Source organism: Polypterus senegalus, chromosome 13 (genome assembly GCF_016835505.1).
Source record: "Polypterus senegalus isolate Bchr_013 chromosome 13, ASM1683550v1, whole genome shotgun sequence".
In the NCBI taxonomy this organism is placed as follows: Eukaryota; Metazoa; Chordata; class Cladistia; order Polypteriformes; family Polypteridae; genus Polypterus; species Polypterus senegalus.
The window spans coordinates 85,880,244-85,900,360 of NC_053166.1; the positions used below are offsets into that span (position 1 = coordinate 85,880,244).

General features: G+C 35.5%; 1 protein-coding gene across 1 annotated transcript in view; it reads left to right on the forward strand.

The window, feature by feature from the left end:
* psd2 (pleckstrin and Sec7 domain containing 2) overlaps window positions 1–20,117 on the forward strand; it is a 141,646-nt gene that overhangs the window by 84,716 nt on the left and 36,813 nt on the right. Inside the window, exon 6 of the mRNA XM_039774089.1 lies at window positions 15,090–15,148. Coding sequence (XP_039630023.1) covers window positions 15,090–15,148 — 59 coding nt within the window. The remainder of the gene's footprint in view (window positions 1–15,089; window positions 15,149–20,117) is intronic.

The window sequence follows — 20,117 nt, forward strand, 5'->3', positions numbered from 1 at the left end:
TTCATATTTTCTCCATCAGATTACTGTAACAAAAAGAGTATTAAGAGGATAAAATGGAAAATAAGAAAGATGATTAATGACAGCAAGCAGTTTTTTTCTGCCTTTGCTCTGGGAGCCCTATATTTATTTATTTTTAACTTTTTCAAAAAGAACCTTGTTATGGTGTGAAAGGTCAAATATAGGCTGCTTCATTCATTTTGTTCAGTAAAAATAAAAACATCTGAATTTAATCCATAATCATTTTATATATCCATTTTAATCTCCTTCTACAAGAAAATACATTTTATTATTGTCAGGCAGTGAACCATAGTACATTATGTCACTGGACAATGTTAAACTAATTAAAGTGTACTAAACTTTCCTGTAAATGGTCCTATTCTTTACTGTATATGAAGATTAATTGAATTTATTGAAGATTCTTGAAAAGGGCAGCAGACACTCTGAAACAAGATTTAAATGACAGGCCTAAGTTTTTGTCCCTTAAATGATCCAAAGATATTATCCACCTTCTTTTGAAACATCTTAAGCAAATGTGCTTCCAGAATTGCTTATTTTATTTTTTCTTTACAAGTGTGAGTACAGCAGCTAATCGCCACTGCTAGCACTGGTCATGGACAGTCTCTCTTTTTATGGCCCATCTATCAATCTGTTTTCTGAATGCACTTTTTCCATTACAAGCCTACATTGAGCAGAAGCCTTGCACCCTTGGGTTTCATCTAAAAAATATAATCCAAACATTTAAACAAGAACTGATGAAAAGAAAGTACACACCAGGTTATTTAAGTGCATGAAAGAAATATAACAAATGTTTACTTTGTGGGCCAAAATGGTAAAATGTGATGAGGATGATTTTAAAAGCTTGCTGCCACTTGCTTAAATTAATTCACGAGTTTAAAAGATAAAAGATTCCATCAATGTTAAAATTTAACAGAGTCATGTTGGTAAAAGAAAGAACATGAAAGGAAATGAAAGGCTGTCTGCATTTAATGAACTCCTCACTGTATTTTGCATGCATTATAACAAATACAAGCTTACAAACTAAAACTACTTTTGTCATCAATCAACAGATTGTGATATATTACAGTATTCACCAAACATCTAATTTCACTGTGGCATGAAGAAAATTATACTGAGTGTCTGAGGTTGACATTCTGTAATAAAACCAAATTTAATATACTTTCAACAGCAGGTAAGAAGTATAGGGAGCCAAAATTCCTTGGTTTTTATTATGAAAAGGGCAAATTATGCCCGGAGAGTGCTTACCCTTATACTGAGATTATCATATTTAGTATACAACAAAATTATATTTTCAGTCTGTTAATTACCTATCATTTGTAATTTGCACTCTGCAAAAATAATATACAGTATTTAACACAGCTTATAAACATATGAAGGTTTGCAATTTTTGGAATTCCTTCATGCAGAGAACATGAGAAATTACAATGTGGAATTTTTTTCTTCCAGTCCTCCATTCCTCTTCCCTTTTAAATCACAAGATAAATTTACAATCTAGCATTTTCTTTTCTTTCTGAAAATATTTATTTACTTTGAGAAGTGGTGATGGTAACAATTGTATACGATATAATGAAACACTAAGGTCTGTGTGCCCAGTATCTCTGAACAATCTGATTGGTCATTTTGGCTAATAACTCATACTCATAAGAGTAAGTGTTAGTGTGAGATGCACAAGGAGGAGTAAAGACGTACAGGGCACACTGGGAGTGTCACCTTCAAAGATGGCAAGGATAAAGCTGGGTAGAAGGCAAGAAAGGTGCCTCAAAAATAATGAGAGTCTGAGAAGCAAGGCTTTATGAGACTATGCTTGAGAGAATGTGTACCGGTGAAGCAATGTTCACATATACTAAAATACAGAGGAAAGGCACTGAAGGTAACTGCAAAACAAGAGATAGTAAATATTTTTTAAATTATTCTATTACCATGGCTAGTACTTTTATCATTCTTATGTCAATATGTTTATAAGATCTGATTTGAGATGGAAAAAGGTCTGACATGGCCTCTGCATCAACAAAGCTGTAGTTTTAGCTTGCATTCCACTATGATTTAGGGGGAGATTTATATCTTCAAAAACATTTGAAAATGTCTTCTGGGATTTTTAAGATCCAGATTTACTTAGGAGAAGGAAATTACATTATGGAACTGGCAAATTCAACTCTTAGCTGAATATGAAAGTACTAACCCATCTCTATTTATCAATCATATTTGGGTATATATATTCAGGAAGTTATTCAATAAATGCCTGTGCTGTTGGCAGTAATCAAAAATACACAAAACAGATTGAATTTCACAAACAAAAATCATTATTTACATTTAACTTTGTAGTTTGTCCAATTCAGATAACAGAAGAAAAGGTTTTGACTTGGTTTAAAGAATCAAATCAGTACTTAAGTTACAGTGGTAAACAGAAACTTACAGTCACAGCTTTTTTTCTATCCTCTTTTTGATAATAAATATTAATGAGCTCATTTAAAGTAACAGCCAGCATCCATAGTTATTTGTTATACTTTTATTCATTTGTGAAAGCTTTAAAGATTCAGCTCCTTCAGTCTTTCCACAGCACTTAAATTATCTGTTTTGTGTAAGTCTGTAAATTCTACTCAGGACTTATATTTAATTAGTTTCAAAATTAAAAATGGAACAGTTTTTCATTAAATTGACCTTAAAAAAATCAATTGCTTAAAGAAAAAAAACACCTTATGGCAAACCTCTTTTGAAATGAACTTAAGACACACACCTGGCATGTTTTAACAAGCTTCAAAGCAAAGAATAAGTGTAAAGTATTTGCATTCTTTATATTGCCAGGGATACAAAAAATTGTTAGGTTATGTAAAGTGATTAACCTTCCCGTATTCATTCTGACGTAGTGGTTTAGTCTGTGTTGTTGTTAGTCACTATGTAAAAATGACAGTTGGGGATAACTACCAATTAGTCATCCTTTGCCCAAAGTAGCCCAAGGCTATTGATTTCAGGATATCAACTTTTAAGTAATACTCACAGTATCTTATGATATTCATAAACTTTGGGTTTCCTTTCAAAAAAATGAATAATGTTCACTAATGCATATTTTTCAGGTGAAATATCAAATTTTGTAAAGTTCTTTATGAGACAAGTTATTTTTTGTATATAGTACTTTTAGGTGATATCTCAGTTATACTTTTTTTCTGTAGTCAAATAGCACACTGCTTTATTTGCATATGAATCCTAATGGTTCTTCACATCCCTAGTTATCTACTTAAATACAATTAAACAGTACATATAAAAGCTAATTTATCTTTATATTTGGATAATACTTAATTTGTGTTAGAGAATTAAGTTTTGCAAATAGCAATGACATTTAAAAATGACTGGGCTCTCAACTTAAGTCTGCTGAAAAGTGTAATACATGACTGTGTTCTGTCTTTGTGATATAATGACGGTTTTCCTATCCAAAAGTATTTCAATTAAATATAAAACTGTCAAACAAGGAATTAAACAATTGTACAAATAGAACCTTAGAATAGTGCACACATTATGATAAAACTGTGAGAACATTGAAATTTGACTAAATAAAATTATTTTCAGTTTTGGATTAATCTCCTGCAATTTCCTTCTTTTATATCCATTCCTTTTTGATGCAATGTCCCGTACATACACTTACCTAAAGAATTATTAGGAACACCATACTAATACGGTGTTTGACCCCCTTTCGCCTTCAGAACTGCCTTAATTCTACGTGGCATTGATTCAACAAGGTGCTGAAAACATTCTTTAGAAATGTTGACCCATATTGATAGGATAGCATCTTGCAGTTGATGGAGATTTGTGGGATGCACATCCAGGGCACAAAGCTCCCGTTCCACCACATCCCAAAGATGCTCTATTGGGTTGAGATCTGGTGACTGTGGGGGCCATTTTAATACAGTGAACTCATTGTCATGTTCAAGAAACCAATTTGAAATGATTCGAGCTTTGTGACATGGTGCATTATCCTGCTGGAAGTAGCCATCAGAGGATGGGTACATGGTGGTCATGAAAGGATGGACATGATCAGAAACAATGCTCAGGTAGCCCGTGGCATTTAAACGATGCCCAATTGGCACTAAGGGGCCTAAAGTGTGCCAATAAAACATCTCCTCTGACCTCTAGCATCAACAAGGCATTTTCGCCCACAGGACTGCTGCATACTGTATGTTTTTCCCTTTTCACACCATTCTTTGTAAACCCTACAAATGGTTGTGCATGAAAATCTCAGTAACTGAGCAGATTGTGAAATACTCAGACCGGCCCGTCTGGCACCAACAACCATGCCATGCTCAAAATTGCTTAAATCACCTTTCTTTCCCATTCTGACATTCAGTTTGGAGTTCAGGAGATTGTCTCGACCAGGACCACACCCTTAAATGCATTGAAGCAACTGCCATGTGATTGGTTGATTAGATAATTGCATTAATGAGAAATTGAACAGGTGTTCCTAATAATCCTTTAGGTGAGTGTATATCATCAGTGAACTGAAGTGCGATTCAGTGTACTGCGAGCCTCTTGTTTGTAGCTCAGCATATGAAATGATTCTTTCTGTAAACTAGTTAAGTCTAGTGAACTGCGAGACAGTTGTCTGCAGTTTGTTCCTCAGTTCAATACACAAACTGATCCTGTTGGTGAGCCAGTTCAGCTGTTCGTTCTTTGGTTCATTGCATGAACTGTTTATTTCAGTGAAATATTTCACTGTACTGTACTGCGAGTCTCGTGTCCACAGTTCATGAACAAACTTTTTAGGGATCATTCAATCAGTTTAGTGTACTGAGTCGGTCATAGTCACTCAGTAAGACTGAACCGATCAATGGGAGATGCTTGGTGTCATCTACCAAGTCAGTCATTGGCTAGTTGCCATCATGACTGTTTTGCTGAAACAGTTTACTAAAAGGCTATTTCCCCAAGACAGCAGCAATTTAAGTGACGTTAAGATGATAGCTCTGAACTTTCACGGAATGCTGTATAAACTATTCGTTCTTTAATGTCATTTAACCTGTATATTTGTTCAGAGATCAAGATAAGTACAAAAAAAATAGTTTGTTCGTTCATTGCACATCACTAGTATCACGGAATCTAATGGCGTTTTCCCATTCATAGTTTCTGTGTTCCAAACCAGGGGATGTTTTGTTACCTTGTTTCAATTTCTAGTTACTTTGGTTGTTTTTCAAACCATAAACTTTCACGTGAACTAAACATAAAAATAAACATCCCATGGACTTTTTTCTTTGGGCAGAAATATTTTTAACTGGGATTTCATATCATAGTAGGTTTTTGCACACTGCTGCATTTTCCTTAATTATTAGCTGGATAATGATGTGCTTCTAAATTCATATCCTAAAAACAAGCTCTGCTAATGACATACTCTGATGTTCTTCAGTTTTCTGACAGTAGACTTATTAGGTAGCTATGTAATGTTGCATATTTACTCTCCAGTAACCTCAATTTAATGCTCAATGTTAATCCTTGACTCATTATTCTATGAATTATATGCCCCAATTAACATTAACAGACGCTCAACGTGACTACAACAGCACGCAAAATGTCATGCATAATGCACAGTATTTTGTTTAGTTAAATCAGTCCTATGCCAGATCACATTCAGTCCTTACTTGAACCAATCCAGGGTTCACTTAATAGTGCAACTAAACTGCCCTTTCCAAAGGGTTTCGGTACTATTGTTTCAGCATGTTTACATCTTCCTAAACAAATTGAACCTTCAGGGAAATCAAATCAGAGGTTAAAAAAACTGGTCCAGATGAACTAGGTGTGAAAATGCCTTTAGTTAAACCAGTATTAGCACAAACTCTTCATTACATTGATTTTTAAATCAAGATTTTCAAAACCTATCAAGTGAAAGGTACCAAGTACAGGGTGGTTCAGATCTAATCATGCAGATCCAGATCGTCTGGATGACTTTGATTTATGCAGGGACGATTCCAGTTCGGTGTGAAGACAATTCTTCATGTCATCAGTTCACACACTTCTCGATGGTCCAGGATTTTTCGGGTGATTTTCTATGTAATAAACTTAATAAGTTATAGCATAATGAAAATTGCATAATTAGATCTGGACCAACCTATACTGAGCCATCATATACCAGCTGTGGGCTTTCAAAATCTTATGTTCTGAATGTATTTGAAAGCTTAGATTTTCATAACAAAGAAAAGAATGAGTGCATACATTTCACTATAGTATTCCATTAGGAATTCTATGCTTTCATAACAGAATATTACCAATTTCAGTAAATCAAAATGAATAGCTCCATTCCATGGGGGCTAGTCCTTGTGCTGAAAGATTGTAGTGGCTGCAGGCATTTGTAATAACCAATTTCTTAATCTGATGTCAATCCTTATGTTAATTGATCTTTTCCTTTAATTGCAAGGCTCTCTTTAGCTCTGTAGTTTCTGTAATTAATTACAGTGTGCCTTTTACTTCCTCTCTGAAGTTCAAAAAGCTGCTTACTACTGGCATTGCTGCTAGTGATCAGTAGTCTTTTCAGCTTCGAAAATTTGAGATTTATTTTAATTGACATGTTTTTTTTTTAAATGTGAAGTTCTTAAGGGTCTTTTATTCTCACCAGCAGGCAATTAACAAGGAGAGAAAAATAGCGGGATAGCCAGCAACTAGCTCATTATTATGCTTTCATTTATTTTTCTGTGCATCCATCATTAAGTATGTCTTTTATTAAAGTTTTATAAAAAAGGAAAAATGCTGAGAGACGGAATACCTCTAATCCACTCCGATCTAAAATCAATTCATTTCTTAGAAATGTAAAACATGCACTGGCAGGAATTACTGACACATCAGTGAGATATCAGGAACAAGAAACAGGTCATCTTTCTAACTGCCATGTTTCATTTGTCACGAGCAATAGATAACTTTTTTTAAGATATCTTGAAGTGCTTTTGAGATATCTCAAAATGAGCAGGAAGTTGTTTTGCAATATCTTGAATTGTCAGTCAGTCGGTCATTTCCTAACCCTCTTTGTCTTGAACTAGGTTGCGGGGTCTGCTGGAGAATATTCCAGCTAGATGTCTGATTTCTGAAAATGGACAGGGAGCTACTTTGGAACATATAAAATTGCACTTTAGATAGTAAAGGATATTCATATTTCTTAAACTAAGTTATTTTCTTAATAAGGATACCTTAAAATGTATTTGAAATATATTTTAAGAAATCTGAAATTTAGCAGCGATCTATTTTAATAACTGAATTTGAGATATTTAAAAATGTTATTTTAGGTATCTGAAGTGTGATATAAACATATGAAGATATCTTGATTACATTTAAAAAAAACTTTCCTGTCCATTTTCGCATATTTGATGCATTTCAAGATACCTTCTTATGCATTTCAAGATATTTCAAGCTAGATGGGAAGTCTTGTTGAAAAGACAGTCAGCTTTGGAGAAGTCATTTTGAGATATCTTGAGTAGCATTTCAAATATTTCAAAATGACTGCATTCTTATTTTAAGATACCTAGAAATGTATTTGAAATATCAAAGGATGTGCAATGACTTATTTCAAAATACCTTAAATTGTATTTGGAAAGTGAAGAGTGCACAGTATCATTTAAAGATATTGTGAAATCGCATATCTTCAAACACATCTAAGATATCTTGAAATAGATGCCTGTAATTTTTTTAAGGGTATTTTAAGTGCATTTCCAGATATCTTAAAATGCATTTACATTATCTGTAAATGTTAATTGGGTTTGTCATATGACTGACCTTTTATTCACTGTTTGTTCCGCTGACATTGATGCTCCCAAACTTTACTCAATACTCAACCAACACTTGACTTTGCTGTATAATATTTAAAAAATATTTCTGCCTGTTTAATTAAAATTAAAAATTTCAGTTGATTTGATATGTAGACCTGTGTGCTTAAAATAAATCATTTCTTTTTATTTTGTTATGTAGATGGCATATTATTCTTTAAATAAAATGCTATCAGGTAAAACAGTTAATTTCCTAATATTGATGTAAAACATGCAGTTATAGAGTAACAAAAGAAGTGAAGAAGTTATATTTTCATTTTAAGATTAAAATCTGTTTACAAAGTCTATTTTATTAAAACTAGATATTCACTCAGTAATTATGTATCAGTTACTTAAAAGGGGACATAAAAGGTCAGTGGCTAGACAGTTGAGGTTTTACTGTGTCTAATGAATGAATCTTGCAGATTTTTGAGAAAATGCTTCTAATTTGATAAGAACCCCTTCAGTGCTTCTTCTTAACCCCTTATTATTTTAGAACAATGGACTTCTAATTTTACACTTCTGTGGATTCTGTCCATGCTTTGTCATCCCAGTTCCTTATTTAGCGGTATAGTGGCAATACATTCTGGCCAACTACCGATGATTGCAATTTGGTGCTCTCATTTTTCCAGGCTAGACAATTAGGTCATGGAAGGCTATGTGTGGTTGATCTCCTCAGAATGGGGAGTCTCACTCTCTTGTTCACCCATCTGTTTTTTTTTCTTTGAGTTACCGCTCTTTTCTGACTTGCTTTCTGCTTTTGTTCTGTGTTCACAAGGTGTACTCTTTAGGGGACATAAAACCAGTTATCTTCCTGTTTGATTTTTTTTTCAATGAAAAAACAAGTATCCTCTTACTTTTACTTCAACTTGTTCTTTTAAATCCAGAGATACAATTTTACCATTTCTCAACTCCCACATATGCTTTTTGTTCTGGAGTGTTGCATATCTTCTTGTTAGAGACCCACCCTTCTCCCTCTTCAGTTATCTAAACAGACTCTTTCCTTTAGGTAAATGCCATGCATCCTAATCTTTATATAAATTTTAATCAGGTCATGTCAGGGGAATTGGTACACACACATCCTAAGTTTTTTCAAACCTATGCCTGTTAGCAGTTACGTAGAGTGCTTTGATTTGTATATTTGCAAGAAATGAGTATATTACCTCTACCTGTGCCAGCATCTTGTTTTATGCTTCATGACAGCAACATTAACACAAAGATTAGTGCTTGTACCTGTATATGAACAAGTAAAATTGTCCATGTTTTCATACCCATTAAAGACAGCTTATGAAATTTCCATTGTATTTTAGATGTTGCAGAAATCATAACTAAACTAACCCACTTAATCCGATTTCAGGGCCATGGGAGTATGGAGCTTATCCTGGCAGTGCTCTCTGTAGACAGGGTTGCAGCATATCACAAAGCCTAATAATGCACACATCAACACTCTTATCAGTCAGTTGCTTGTGGTGTCTTAGCTGAAGGGAATTAGCTCTCCCTGCTGGTGGCTACCTAGTGTCACTGGCAAGGCCGCAAGAGATTCTGCTAAAAGTTCACCATCTGCAATGGAATGTTATAACCTGTGTGGAATTAGCCCGGCTACAGACAGACACAGGACACGCAGAAGTCCCAAAACACGTTTATTTTCTTCCCTACAGCACAAACAGTGCACAAACCATCAGAACTATTGCTCAGTCCTTTTCCCTTTTTGTCCTTCTCTTTGTCTTTCTTTCTCCTTCACTCTCTATTTGGCAAGCTTTGTCGTCCTCCTCCTCCCGACTCTGGGTCTCTGAGTGATGTCTGCTGACCCCTTATATAAGGTACCCGGAAGTGCTCCATGTGTCCAGGTGTAGCGGAAGAGCTGCTCTCCAGGGCTCAGCAGCAGTTGTAGCACCCCCTGGTGGCACTCACAGATCCCAACAGGGTTGCACCAAACTCCAACTCCCATGAAGCCCTGCGGGAGTCTGAGGCACTGCTGCAACCCAGGGGGGCTGCCATCTAGTGTTGCAGGGGGAGGTAACATTCTGACCACACTTGCTCCCCCGGCCCTCTCAGCGTGGAGGCGTCCCATCCGCCACACCGGTTCCTGTCACGTACAACATTCAACCAGGAAAAGGAGAAGACAGAAGAAGTGACTGCACGTATATATCCAACAGAGTAAGTGAGTGATACAGTGAGACACAGGACTAATTTAGTGAGTCTTTTATATGCGATGTTTGTGATTCTGGACTTTTGGGACACATTGGGTATATAAATGTCATTAGTACAGTTAAAACCAGTGGATATGTCACAAGATATGGACTAGTCACTTGTGTCTTTTTTAAATTTTCTACAGTAGTCTGGGCTTCCTCTTCTTCCCTGAATTTTTTACTTTTTCTGTAGTCACCTCTCTGTTGAAAGAGCAGTCATCCCTTTTGTAAGAAGTATTTTCTAAATGAAGTTTAATGTAGTAATGAAAGTAACAGTGAAAAATTGTTTGAAGAAGGATTTCCACTGTTAAATCAGTGTAAAAATGGTAAAAAAATCTGATGGCATAAGTCACTGAATGCTCAAAGAAAATGGCAGAAACCCTATGAGGTCTTTGATTTCCCAATAACTGTTTCTGTAAACCTGCAGAAAGTGTCATACCTGCAGTATAAACCCTGGATGATTCAAGCGCCTAAAATAAGTGGTGCCCTGAATCTAAGAATTACAGACCAGTGGCTCTCACTTCATACTTCATGAAGGCCTCTGAGATGCTTGTTATGAAACAGATGTGACAGACCACCTTGACTCCCGTTCCGTGTACCTACTAGGGGCGAGATGATACTGCTGACCGCTTGCTCTACAGGTATTCCCAACAGAATAATGATGGCACCAGGTTAGGATTGTGTTGTTTGATTTCTCAAGTGTCCTTGACACTATGCAGCCTCTCCAGGTAATGAATAAGCTCAAGGTAATGCAGATCAATGTCATCAAGTGTCCTAAATCAGCAGACAGTCTAACTGCACAGACAACAGTTTGGGAGGCTGTTTCTCAGCGATGGCGGCCACTAACACAATAGCAATTTTAGAAACAACACCAAACTACTGCATGTAATGTACAGTTCTAGTACATTGCAGCATCTAGGCAGATGAAAGAATATAGACATGACTGTGTCATGTGGTCAGTGAAAACAACCTGCAACTGAGAAAGAATCCTTTTGTACCAATCTTTATTATCAACTTCTTTTGCATAGTTAACTTTTTGCAAGCTCATCCCTTGGGCAGGAAAACTAGGGTGGCCATCCTGAGACCCTCCTTTAAGAGGTGGACTTGTGGGGAACTATATCTTACACCACTTTTCAGAATATCATTAAAATTCAATTTACACAAGAAAGCACTGTAGCCCAAATAATGTGGGCATGTTTGCCTTTCATCTTGTGCTTCAGGAATAGATGCTATGTGATCATTAAAAACAAAGATTTAAGCTGGCTTGCTTTGCTCGAAATCCAGACGAAATTCATAGTAGGGATGCAGTTAATTGGTGTTCTTGCTGTTTTCTCTTTTGTCGTCAACCAGCCGTATTTTTGCTAGTCTGATTCTTTATGATGCTGAAGTGAGCTCTTATTCACAGCTGCTTATCTGTATTGATTTGTGTTAATATGAAGAATCAATATTTTATATATATATATCTATTATACCTGATCAATAACTCAAAAGATAAAATTCCATATTTTAATTAATTTGACTTTTGCAGGGCCCAGAGACAGAAATTATAAAAATTACTGGCAAACCTCCCATCTGTTTCTGAATATGCTTAACTACAATGCTTAATGGGAACTCCAAAGGGTTCATTTACATTGGGCCATCTTTATGTTCATGGCTCTTCTAAAAAACAAATTTATGTGTTAATTTTTTTAAGAATTGTCACAAGAAATTTTGACTGTACTGCCCAAGATCTCTATTTCAAACTACCTATAAACAATTTATGAGGATGTAATGTGGGAAATTGCTGCAATGAAACTTTGGAAATTGAAAAATAGTTAGAAACACCTGCACTCCATAACTGTAATTTCTAAATTTTCTGTAGCTTTTGAGTGTTTGAACTTTCACTAAACTTTAAAACTAAGTTTGTTGATCTTTGTTTTTTTCTTTAACTACACGTTTAAATTAATGCTATACCTTTCCATCTAAAAAGCTGCTTGACTCTGGTAACTTGGAAGAGAAACTTCCAAATATTATATTTTTGAAAATAATCTGTTCTGATTCTTACAAATGAGCCTCATATTTTTCATAAATGATACTAATAGTTTTGGGATTCTTTGTATTCTGATACCACATTATTTAGAAGAGAAGGAATCATTCTCAGATGAAAAGAGATTTGAGTTACACACATTAACTATGGTGAGACCAAAGAAGTGAACAGTTTGATTCATAAAGCAATTCCCTTCGTAGCTACTGATATATTATAGGACCCTGAAGGATGCTTTATTATTATGGTAAAGAAAAAAAATAATTCTGGTTAGTATACTGTAAGTGACAGACGGAAGCCTAACCCGGATGGGACCCCCAAGAGACAGAAGGAAGGTGGAGGGCAGCTTCTTTAGAGCACTGCCTTCCCCTGAATGTTAGATGGACGCTCCCCTTGGCTGCAGTAGTGGGGCATCATGGGATTTGGAGTGTTTTACCTCAGCCTTTTTGGGAACGTTGTGTGCCGCAAAGACTGAGGAGCTGCATGGCATTGGTTTTCCACCTTACCCGGAAGTGCTTCTACTCTTCTGCCAGACCACGTTGGCAGAAGAGTAGAAGCACTTCCGGGTGAGCCAATATAAGTGAACTTGCCAGCCACAAGGAGAGCCAGAGTTGGGTGGAAGGTGGAGGGAGATTGCTAGAGGCAGTGGAAGAGGCAGAGACCAAGAGAGAGAGAGAGAGAAAATAAAAGAATAATTATAATTGTGCTATTGTACTTGTGTCTGTGATGGTGGGAAATGCTGAGGAGAGAGTTAACCCGCAGTAAAAACAGGTCTTTGTTCCTTGTGTCTGTTATGCTGGTTTTGGGGGAGCTGGAGCACCCTCTAGTGTCCACAATATGCACTCAATTGGAGTATTAACAGATCATGGGACACGTTCTTACTTTAATGTGCAATGTTAGCTTTTATAAACCTACAAATGTGAGGTGTCGTAAGTCTAGCCTTTCATTCTTCAATCATTTATACATTTGAATGATAATTTTATTTTAGATTTGACATCATCTCACTGCCAATTTGTGTGAATTTTCAGAGTGCTTGCCACATTTTTGCCTGTATTTTTTAGCAACAATCCCAACGACATTGACTGTCAAACCTTTAGCAAGGTCCCTTACTTCTGTATGCAGAGAAAGCTTTTGATAGAGTTGTGAGCTGATATCTGTTTACTGCACTATGCAGATGTGTTTGGATAAAATTACTATAGTCTAGCCCAAAGCCTCTGTTAGTAAAGACAGTATAAATTCTACTCTTTTAAACTAGAATATGGAACCAGACAGGGCTGCCTATTATCACCATTACTTTTTGCAGTTTCTATTGAACCATTGGCTGTTCCTTTCCAGAAACAATCACAGATAAGGTAGATGATAGGAGAAGGGCTTGCATTCAGAGTACAATATCTAAAGTTGTGTCTAGTATGCAAATACAAACAGGTGAACCTGGCTCTGCTAAATTTTGCACAGATTCCATGTTTGTACTGGGAAATACTATCAGCTATATTTCATTTCAGAAATTTTTCGCCCCATTGAGGAACTTTATTTAATTATTGTATTTGTGTTTTATTAGGGGAAATGCACCTAGGAGGCATTTGTGGGACTTGACATAGGTATGCAAAGTTGCTCCCCGTTGTTTAATTAGTGAAATTTTTAGTCAAAAATATTTACCCTTGGGAATTTATTTCCTGGTCGGGTGTAAACTTTATATCATAAATTCATACTTCTCGTATTGTAGCTATTGGATAAATTTCATAGGATCTTAGAGTTCAAAGTTAACCTGGATTAGAGTGTGCATTTCCCAGTTCATATTAAAATAATATTTTTTTACTGACTGTCTCAAAGCAGTAAAAATATCTAGTAATTTAGTTACATACTGGTGGTATAATGGTTTGTACATGTTTCTCTTGTAAATAGCAAAAGGTTAGAACAATGCACAGATATTCTTTGTCTTTGTTTTTAGGTTAAACTGAACTGTACTGCTATTTAAAATCTTAATAAGCAGCATGCATGATATTACCCACTTAGAGAATGCATACTGGTTCATAGTAGCACATGTTAACCTTCTAGCATAGTCACTTTGCAGCTGGGAAGGGAAGCAAGGGCATTTGATGATGCGCCTTGCCACATTTTTTTAGACATTTACAAGAATAACTGCATATAATCTCTTTATTGTGTAGATATTATACACTGAATTGTGATCACAGGTAAAACTGAAAATAAATTTTAAATGTTATGTTATTGGTGTCTGCAGCAAGATATCCTGCACATCTTTCACACGTGTATGCCTAATGCTTTTGTATGATATGCAGTGTCGTCCTAAAGAATGCTAACACAACACAATTCATCTAAACAAGGTTCAAAAGACCAGTGGTAGGGATGTTGATTTTGTGTCTTATAGCTTCTCTTTTCAGTGTTGTGTTTAACAAAGTCTTTTGGGTAGATTCTTTTCATGCTGAATGTGTTTCTTTCTCAGGTAGATCGGCATTTGTTTCCAATTAGCCAAAAGGCTTCACCACTAAAATATTCATACTGTATTTTCTCATTATCCTCCAAAGCATAAGTGTAAACTAAATTATAATTGCATACTACATCCATTAGTACCACTGTATTAGTTTTGTCGTGTAGTTTGAACTACACAGTCTGTGAGATGGAAATTTGTAAGTTTGTTTGAATTATACTTTTGTATTCTAATTTTTATAATACATTGTGACATTTTACTGGACTTTTAATTATTTTTGGAGATTTTCATGGCATGAATATTTTTCATGATTTTTTTTAAATTTTCTGCTCTCAATTACATTTACTGTATATTAGTGCAGTATAGATTATAGCATACCTTTTTTTCATTTTTAAGTTTTGAGTCATAAAGCTGTATGGCCTTGTTGAGTTCTTCTTTAGCAAGGTTTACACGGGTTAGCAATTCAAGCATTTATAGTCAAAACAATATCATCTTTTATTGTATATTGCTTTTGGCAATGTCTGTTAAGATACCGATGTTTTCAAATTATATAAAGTGCAGGCATGCAGAAAGACATTTGTGTGTGTGCTGTAATAAATTGCCTTGTTTTCTGTCACATCATGTTTGTTTTTACTTTATTGTTACAGATGGCATTCATACGTTAACATGTGCATTAATGCTGCTCAACACAGACCTTCATGGACATGTAAGTATGAAGTCTGCTTTTGCAGTATATTTTTTTTTTCACTTCATGTTATCTATCACTTTTGGTGTATAATCAGTGTAGGTTTCATTGTCAGTTCAGTTAGTTGACTAACCATGCTTTTGGTCTTACGTTCTATCTTACACTGCAGAATTTTCTATTTTGAATTTTGATGTTTGCATAGATTTCATTTGGGTGGTCCTCCTTAAGCAGTGACATATTTCCATATTGTTTAGTACTGAGCATGGATATATCTGTATGCACTATATTTTGGAGTAGTAATCTGCTCAAGCAAGTATGTTCTTTATATTGGTTGCTGCTGGCCTCTCCATGACAGCACATGAGAGCAAATGGATTAGGATACAAAAGACTGATTAGTATACATAGGAGAAACAGACAAACAGATGGCCTAAACAGACTTTTTCAAACATATTACACTCAACACCAAAAATCAATAAAATAAAACTATAATGCAGAATGCATATTCAGTTAATGCTTTCTATCCTTTCTTTGCCTCAATTGCTTCTGGACTATTACTTCTTTAACTATGTTTAGGTGGTAAGTTCTTCTCTCAGTTGCATGTTTTACTTTACTGTATCAAGTGTATCACTCACTCGTCTATTTGCATTATTTCATTGATGATGTTATAATTGTTTTAATCCTCCAAATGCTCTATTCATCTACATTATAGCACTCATTTTTTTATTTTTAGTATTTTTGATTGTAGGATAAGGTCCAGTTCTATTATTTAGATATGTCTATGTATATGGCATTTTTTAAGGTTATTCAGATAAACATGAAAGTATTTTTGTCAGGGTAGTGTAGAGAAGGCATGTCAAACTCACTACCATTGGTGGGCCGCTTTGACTGCTATATGTGCGTCAGCGGGCCGCACTGTAACAAATGCAATTATACAAAGTTACTGTAGCTTTCTTTCCAGTGCTGAAAACTTTAAAAAATTTAACACTTAAAGTTTAAAGAAAAGCAATTTATTTCCATACAATCTTCGTACAACAGTGTACAATTAGAGTCTTAGCTTCTTAGCTAAGTCCTTATATTATTATATTATATTCATGCTTATATAGAAGTCATACAGTCTGAGACTTATTTCTTTTGACACTTGGCATCTCTTGTTAGTAACCAGTTTGTCAATATCAGGCTTGAAATCTTGTGCAGCTGCAACTTTTATGAAGGATGACAGGTGCTCGACAGTAAGTCTTGAGCGATATGGGGTTTTGGTAGCTTTCATTAATGAAAACAATTGTCATAAAGGTAAGTACTCTCAATGCCAACTTATGGACCTGCACATACGAGGGTGGCAGGTAAACATACAAGCCTGGCACACCAACTTCATTATATTTTCCCTTCTGAATAGAATCTGACTGCAGTTCAATCAATTCAATTTGGATATTCTCAGGCGTATTCTCAACGTTGTAAAAGTATGGTGACGTTAACTGCACAAAGCCCTGTTTGTGTGAACTGAAATCACGAAAATGCTCACTGAATTCATCACTCAGTAATTCAAGTTGGAAAGCAAATACTCCAAAAATCTAATTTTACTTTACTAAGTTTACTTCAAAGTTTATATTGTAAAATAAGCCGATATGCAAAAAGCCCCCTGACCTACACTAATTTTACAAACTCAAAATCACAAAAAATTGTTAATAAGCAACTCATCAACTTCTCGCATCCACTTCAGATCTTCAGCTGTAGTCTGCACTAACTGTTCATTACAATACTAGCACAAAATTACATAAAACTAGAGCAAAAAAACATCCATCCTCTTCTGTTTATCCGAGATTGGGTTGCGGGGGCAACAGCTTGAGCAGAGATGCCCAGACTTCCCTCTCCCCAGCCACTTCTACTAGCTCTCCCGGGGGAATCCCGAGGCGTTTCCTGGGCAGTCGAGAGACATAGTCCCTTCAGCTTGTCCTGGGTCTTCCCCTCACCAGGGAGGCGTCCAGGAGGCATCCTGATCCGATGCCTGAGCCACCTCATCTGAATCCTCTCGATGCAGAGGAGCAGTTCGTCTTGGATGACTGAGCTTCTCACCCTGTCTTTAAGAGTGTAGCGACCCTGGCTGAGTGATGGTCAACTCTCAGACTGATGGTTTATGAATTTTATTATTGTTTCCGTGACCTTGTTCCATAAACACACCGTAAGAGCTATAAAAGGCAAAGTACAAAATAAAAAGCATGTAAATAACTTAACAAACATACGTAACCTTTGTTTTACATATAACACAGAGAAATTAATACCTTGTTCACTTTTCAGCGAGGTGCTTGATTGTTAACCCCCATCATGCCTAGTATATTGAGGAGCTGACACCGCAGCTGCAACTATACTAGCAGATGACGTTTCCGGTACCGTAATGCCATGGGAAAATGCGCTTTTGTCAGAAGCGGGAAGAAAGGAAAGTCAATAAGTAACAACGAAGATGCAGAATGATTCAATCACAAACAAAAGTAATCATTTTGTACAAGTTTAGTGCTAAGTAGGATCTGTCATGCAGGCCGCACAGATTTCTGTTGAGGGCCGCATGCGGCCCATGGGCCGCGTGTTTGACATGCCTGGTGTAGAGTATAATAATTGAGTAAGTTTTAATACATCTAATTTTTTATCTAAGGATGGTGAAAGAAACTAATATTTATATTGACTAGAACATAACTAAAATAATTTTACTAATAACATGTAAATGTGCCCTATATCACCTACATTTAATGGGTGACAATGAATACAAAGCAGAGGAAAGAACATGCTTTAACAAGCATTAAAACTGACTTGAAAAGGATGATAAATTACATTAAAGCAAAACAAAGAAAGATGATATAAAAAAGGTAAAAGGAAAAATGGACAGGTACATAAAAAGGTACTTAAAATATGAGAAATTTGCATGTAGAAGCATAGGCAAAATCACAAAAGCTACTAACCAAAGTATGTCAAAAGGAAACAGTCAATGACAATACTCCCATTCCTGCTTCTATGGGGAAGAAAATGGATATTGTGATACCACATGTCAACTAGTTGAGTTATTTTTGCCATTTGTTTTTTGTTTTCTTTACACTGTTAGTTTTATTTTAGATTTGCATTAGTACTTTTATCATGGCTGCATTATAAAACAAGTACTGCTTGCAAAGAGTAAAAATGTTTAACAATCTTTTGGGGAGTGACTTGTTGAGGTTAGTGCAAGCTGAGGCTACAAACATATCATACCACTGTGTTGAACTGAAGTGTTACAATTAGACCTGCCACTATTATGCTGATATCGGCAAAGAAAAGGAATAAATAAGTGAAGAGGACCTGTGATCAGCGCTTCACCTAAAATGAGTCACCATACACAATACAGATCTCAGCTCACACAACAATTAGTTTAAGACAACCAAGTATATGGAAACGAGCAACTGCATTTATTTTCATAAATAAAAGAAGCTCAAAGTGCTTCAAAATAAGAATGGCTAAACAAAATTACAAACAAAAGTAAAAGGTAAAGAATAGCTATTTATAAAAGTATATAAAACAGTAGAGAAACAAAAAATCCTAAACCATGGTCAGAGAGCCATTAAAGAGAAGAAAATGAAAAACTCCAGTTGTGTGATACAGGAGAAAATAAACCTCCACAAGTTTCAATACCAAAAGATTGTCCAGACCCTCTGGGGTTTCTACATATCATGAATATGTCTCCATTAACAAGCTGGAAAAAATATCATCAGTTGGACAACTAAACAAATACCCGTGTTGTAGCATCCCCACTCTCAAATATAAAATACATCAAACCAGATAACTCAATTAGAAGCCATAAGTACATGTTCAAAAATGCATAAAAGTTCTCTAAAACCATTTCAGATCTCCTAGGCATCTCTCATTGATTTTCACTTTCAAGAAATATCCATCCTCACAGTGTTAGTTTCTCCTTGGGATCCTGCTTTCACTGTGCCTATTTCAACGGTTCTGTCTACCCAAACAAAAAAGCACATTACCTTAGTTTTGACGGTTATTTATCCATTTTGGTAATACTGTACTCATGGTCTTCTCAGTCTTTTCGATGTTATCTCCATCAATAAAGACAAAACTTCCGTAATTGATTTTCAAATTAGGGCAAAGCTACACCATCACATATTTACATAAACAACAGTAACTAATAATAAATGTTACACATGTGGCACTGGTGCAGTATTAGTATGGAAAAGGAATCTGTTTACAATGTAAATTAACTTTGTCCTGGTGACTTGTGTGTTTTACAACATTATTTATATGTCATACTTTTGTTTTGAAAAGCCTTAAAAGAAAGACCTTAACCGAGCTCTGCTACTCCTTTTTAGTAAACTACAGTTTACTAACTTACTAAGTGTTTACTAACACTTTTGGACAGTGTCTCTGTCGTATGCAAGCATGATACAAATTCGGACCATCCAACATGAGTGTCGCAAAATGCAACCTGTTTATTTCTGTAATGGCTACGTTACAAAATAACCTTAGTATCCAATAGGAGACTACATAATACATTTTAAAATAATAACTATGGACTTGGGCTTGAATGAAGCAGCTTTAGTGTCAGATTATAGGAATGGATTTTCTGTGGAAATAAAAAACATCATGGTAGTCTTGACAAAATTATAAACATTGTACCTAAATTAGGGACCTGCTTGATAAAGAGAAAAAAGATCAAAAGGAATATACGGTTAAAAATTGCAAGCAGAATGTAAGAACTCAGAGAATGAAATGAAAACCCACAACTCAATTATTAACATGACTGAAAGACAATGCAAAATGTTTGGGCTTTTATGTTTTAATTGTGGAAGTTCTGATAATTTAGTAAATTATTGTAAAAAAAAAGCTCACACACAAAATGTAGCAAATCTTTGTGTTAGTGGCTGTTTCATATCACAAAGCTTCAGTAGCTTTTTGGCTGTGTTTTTTATTGCTCATAAATTACAAATCCAGGCTTCAGAGGATTCAGGTGCTCTAGGTACTG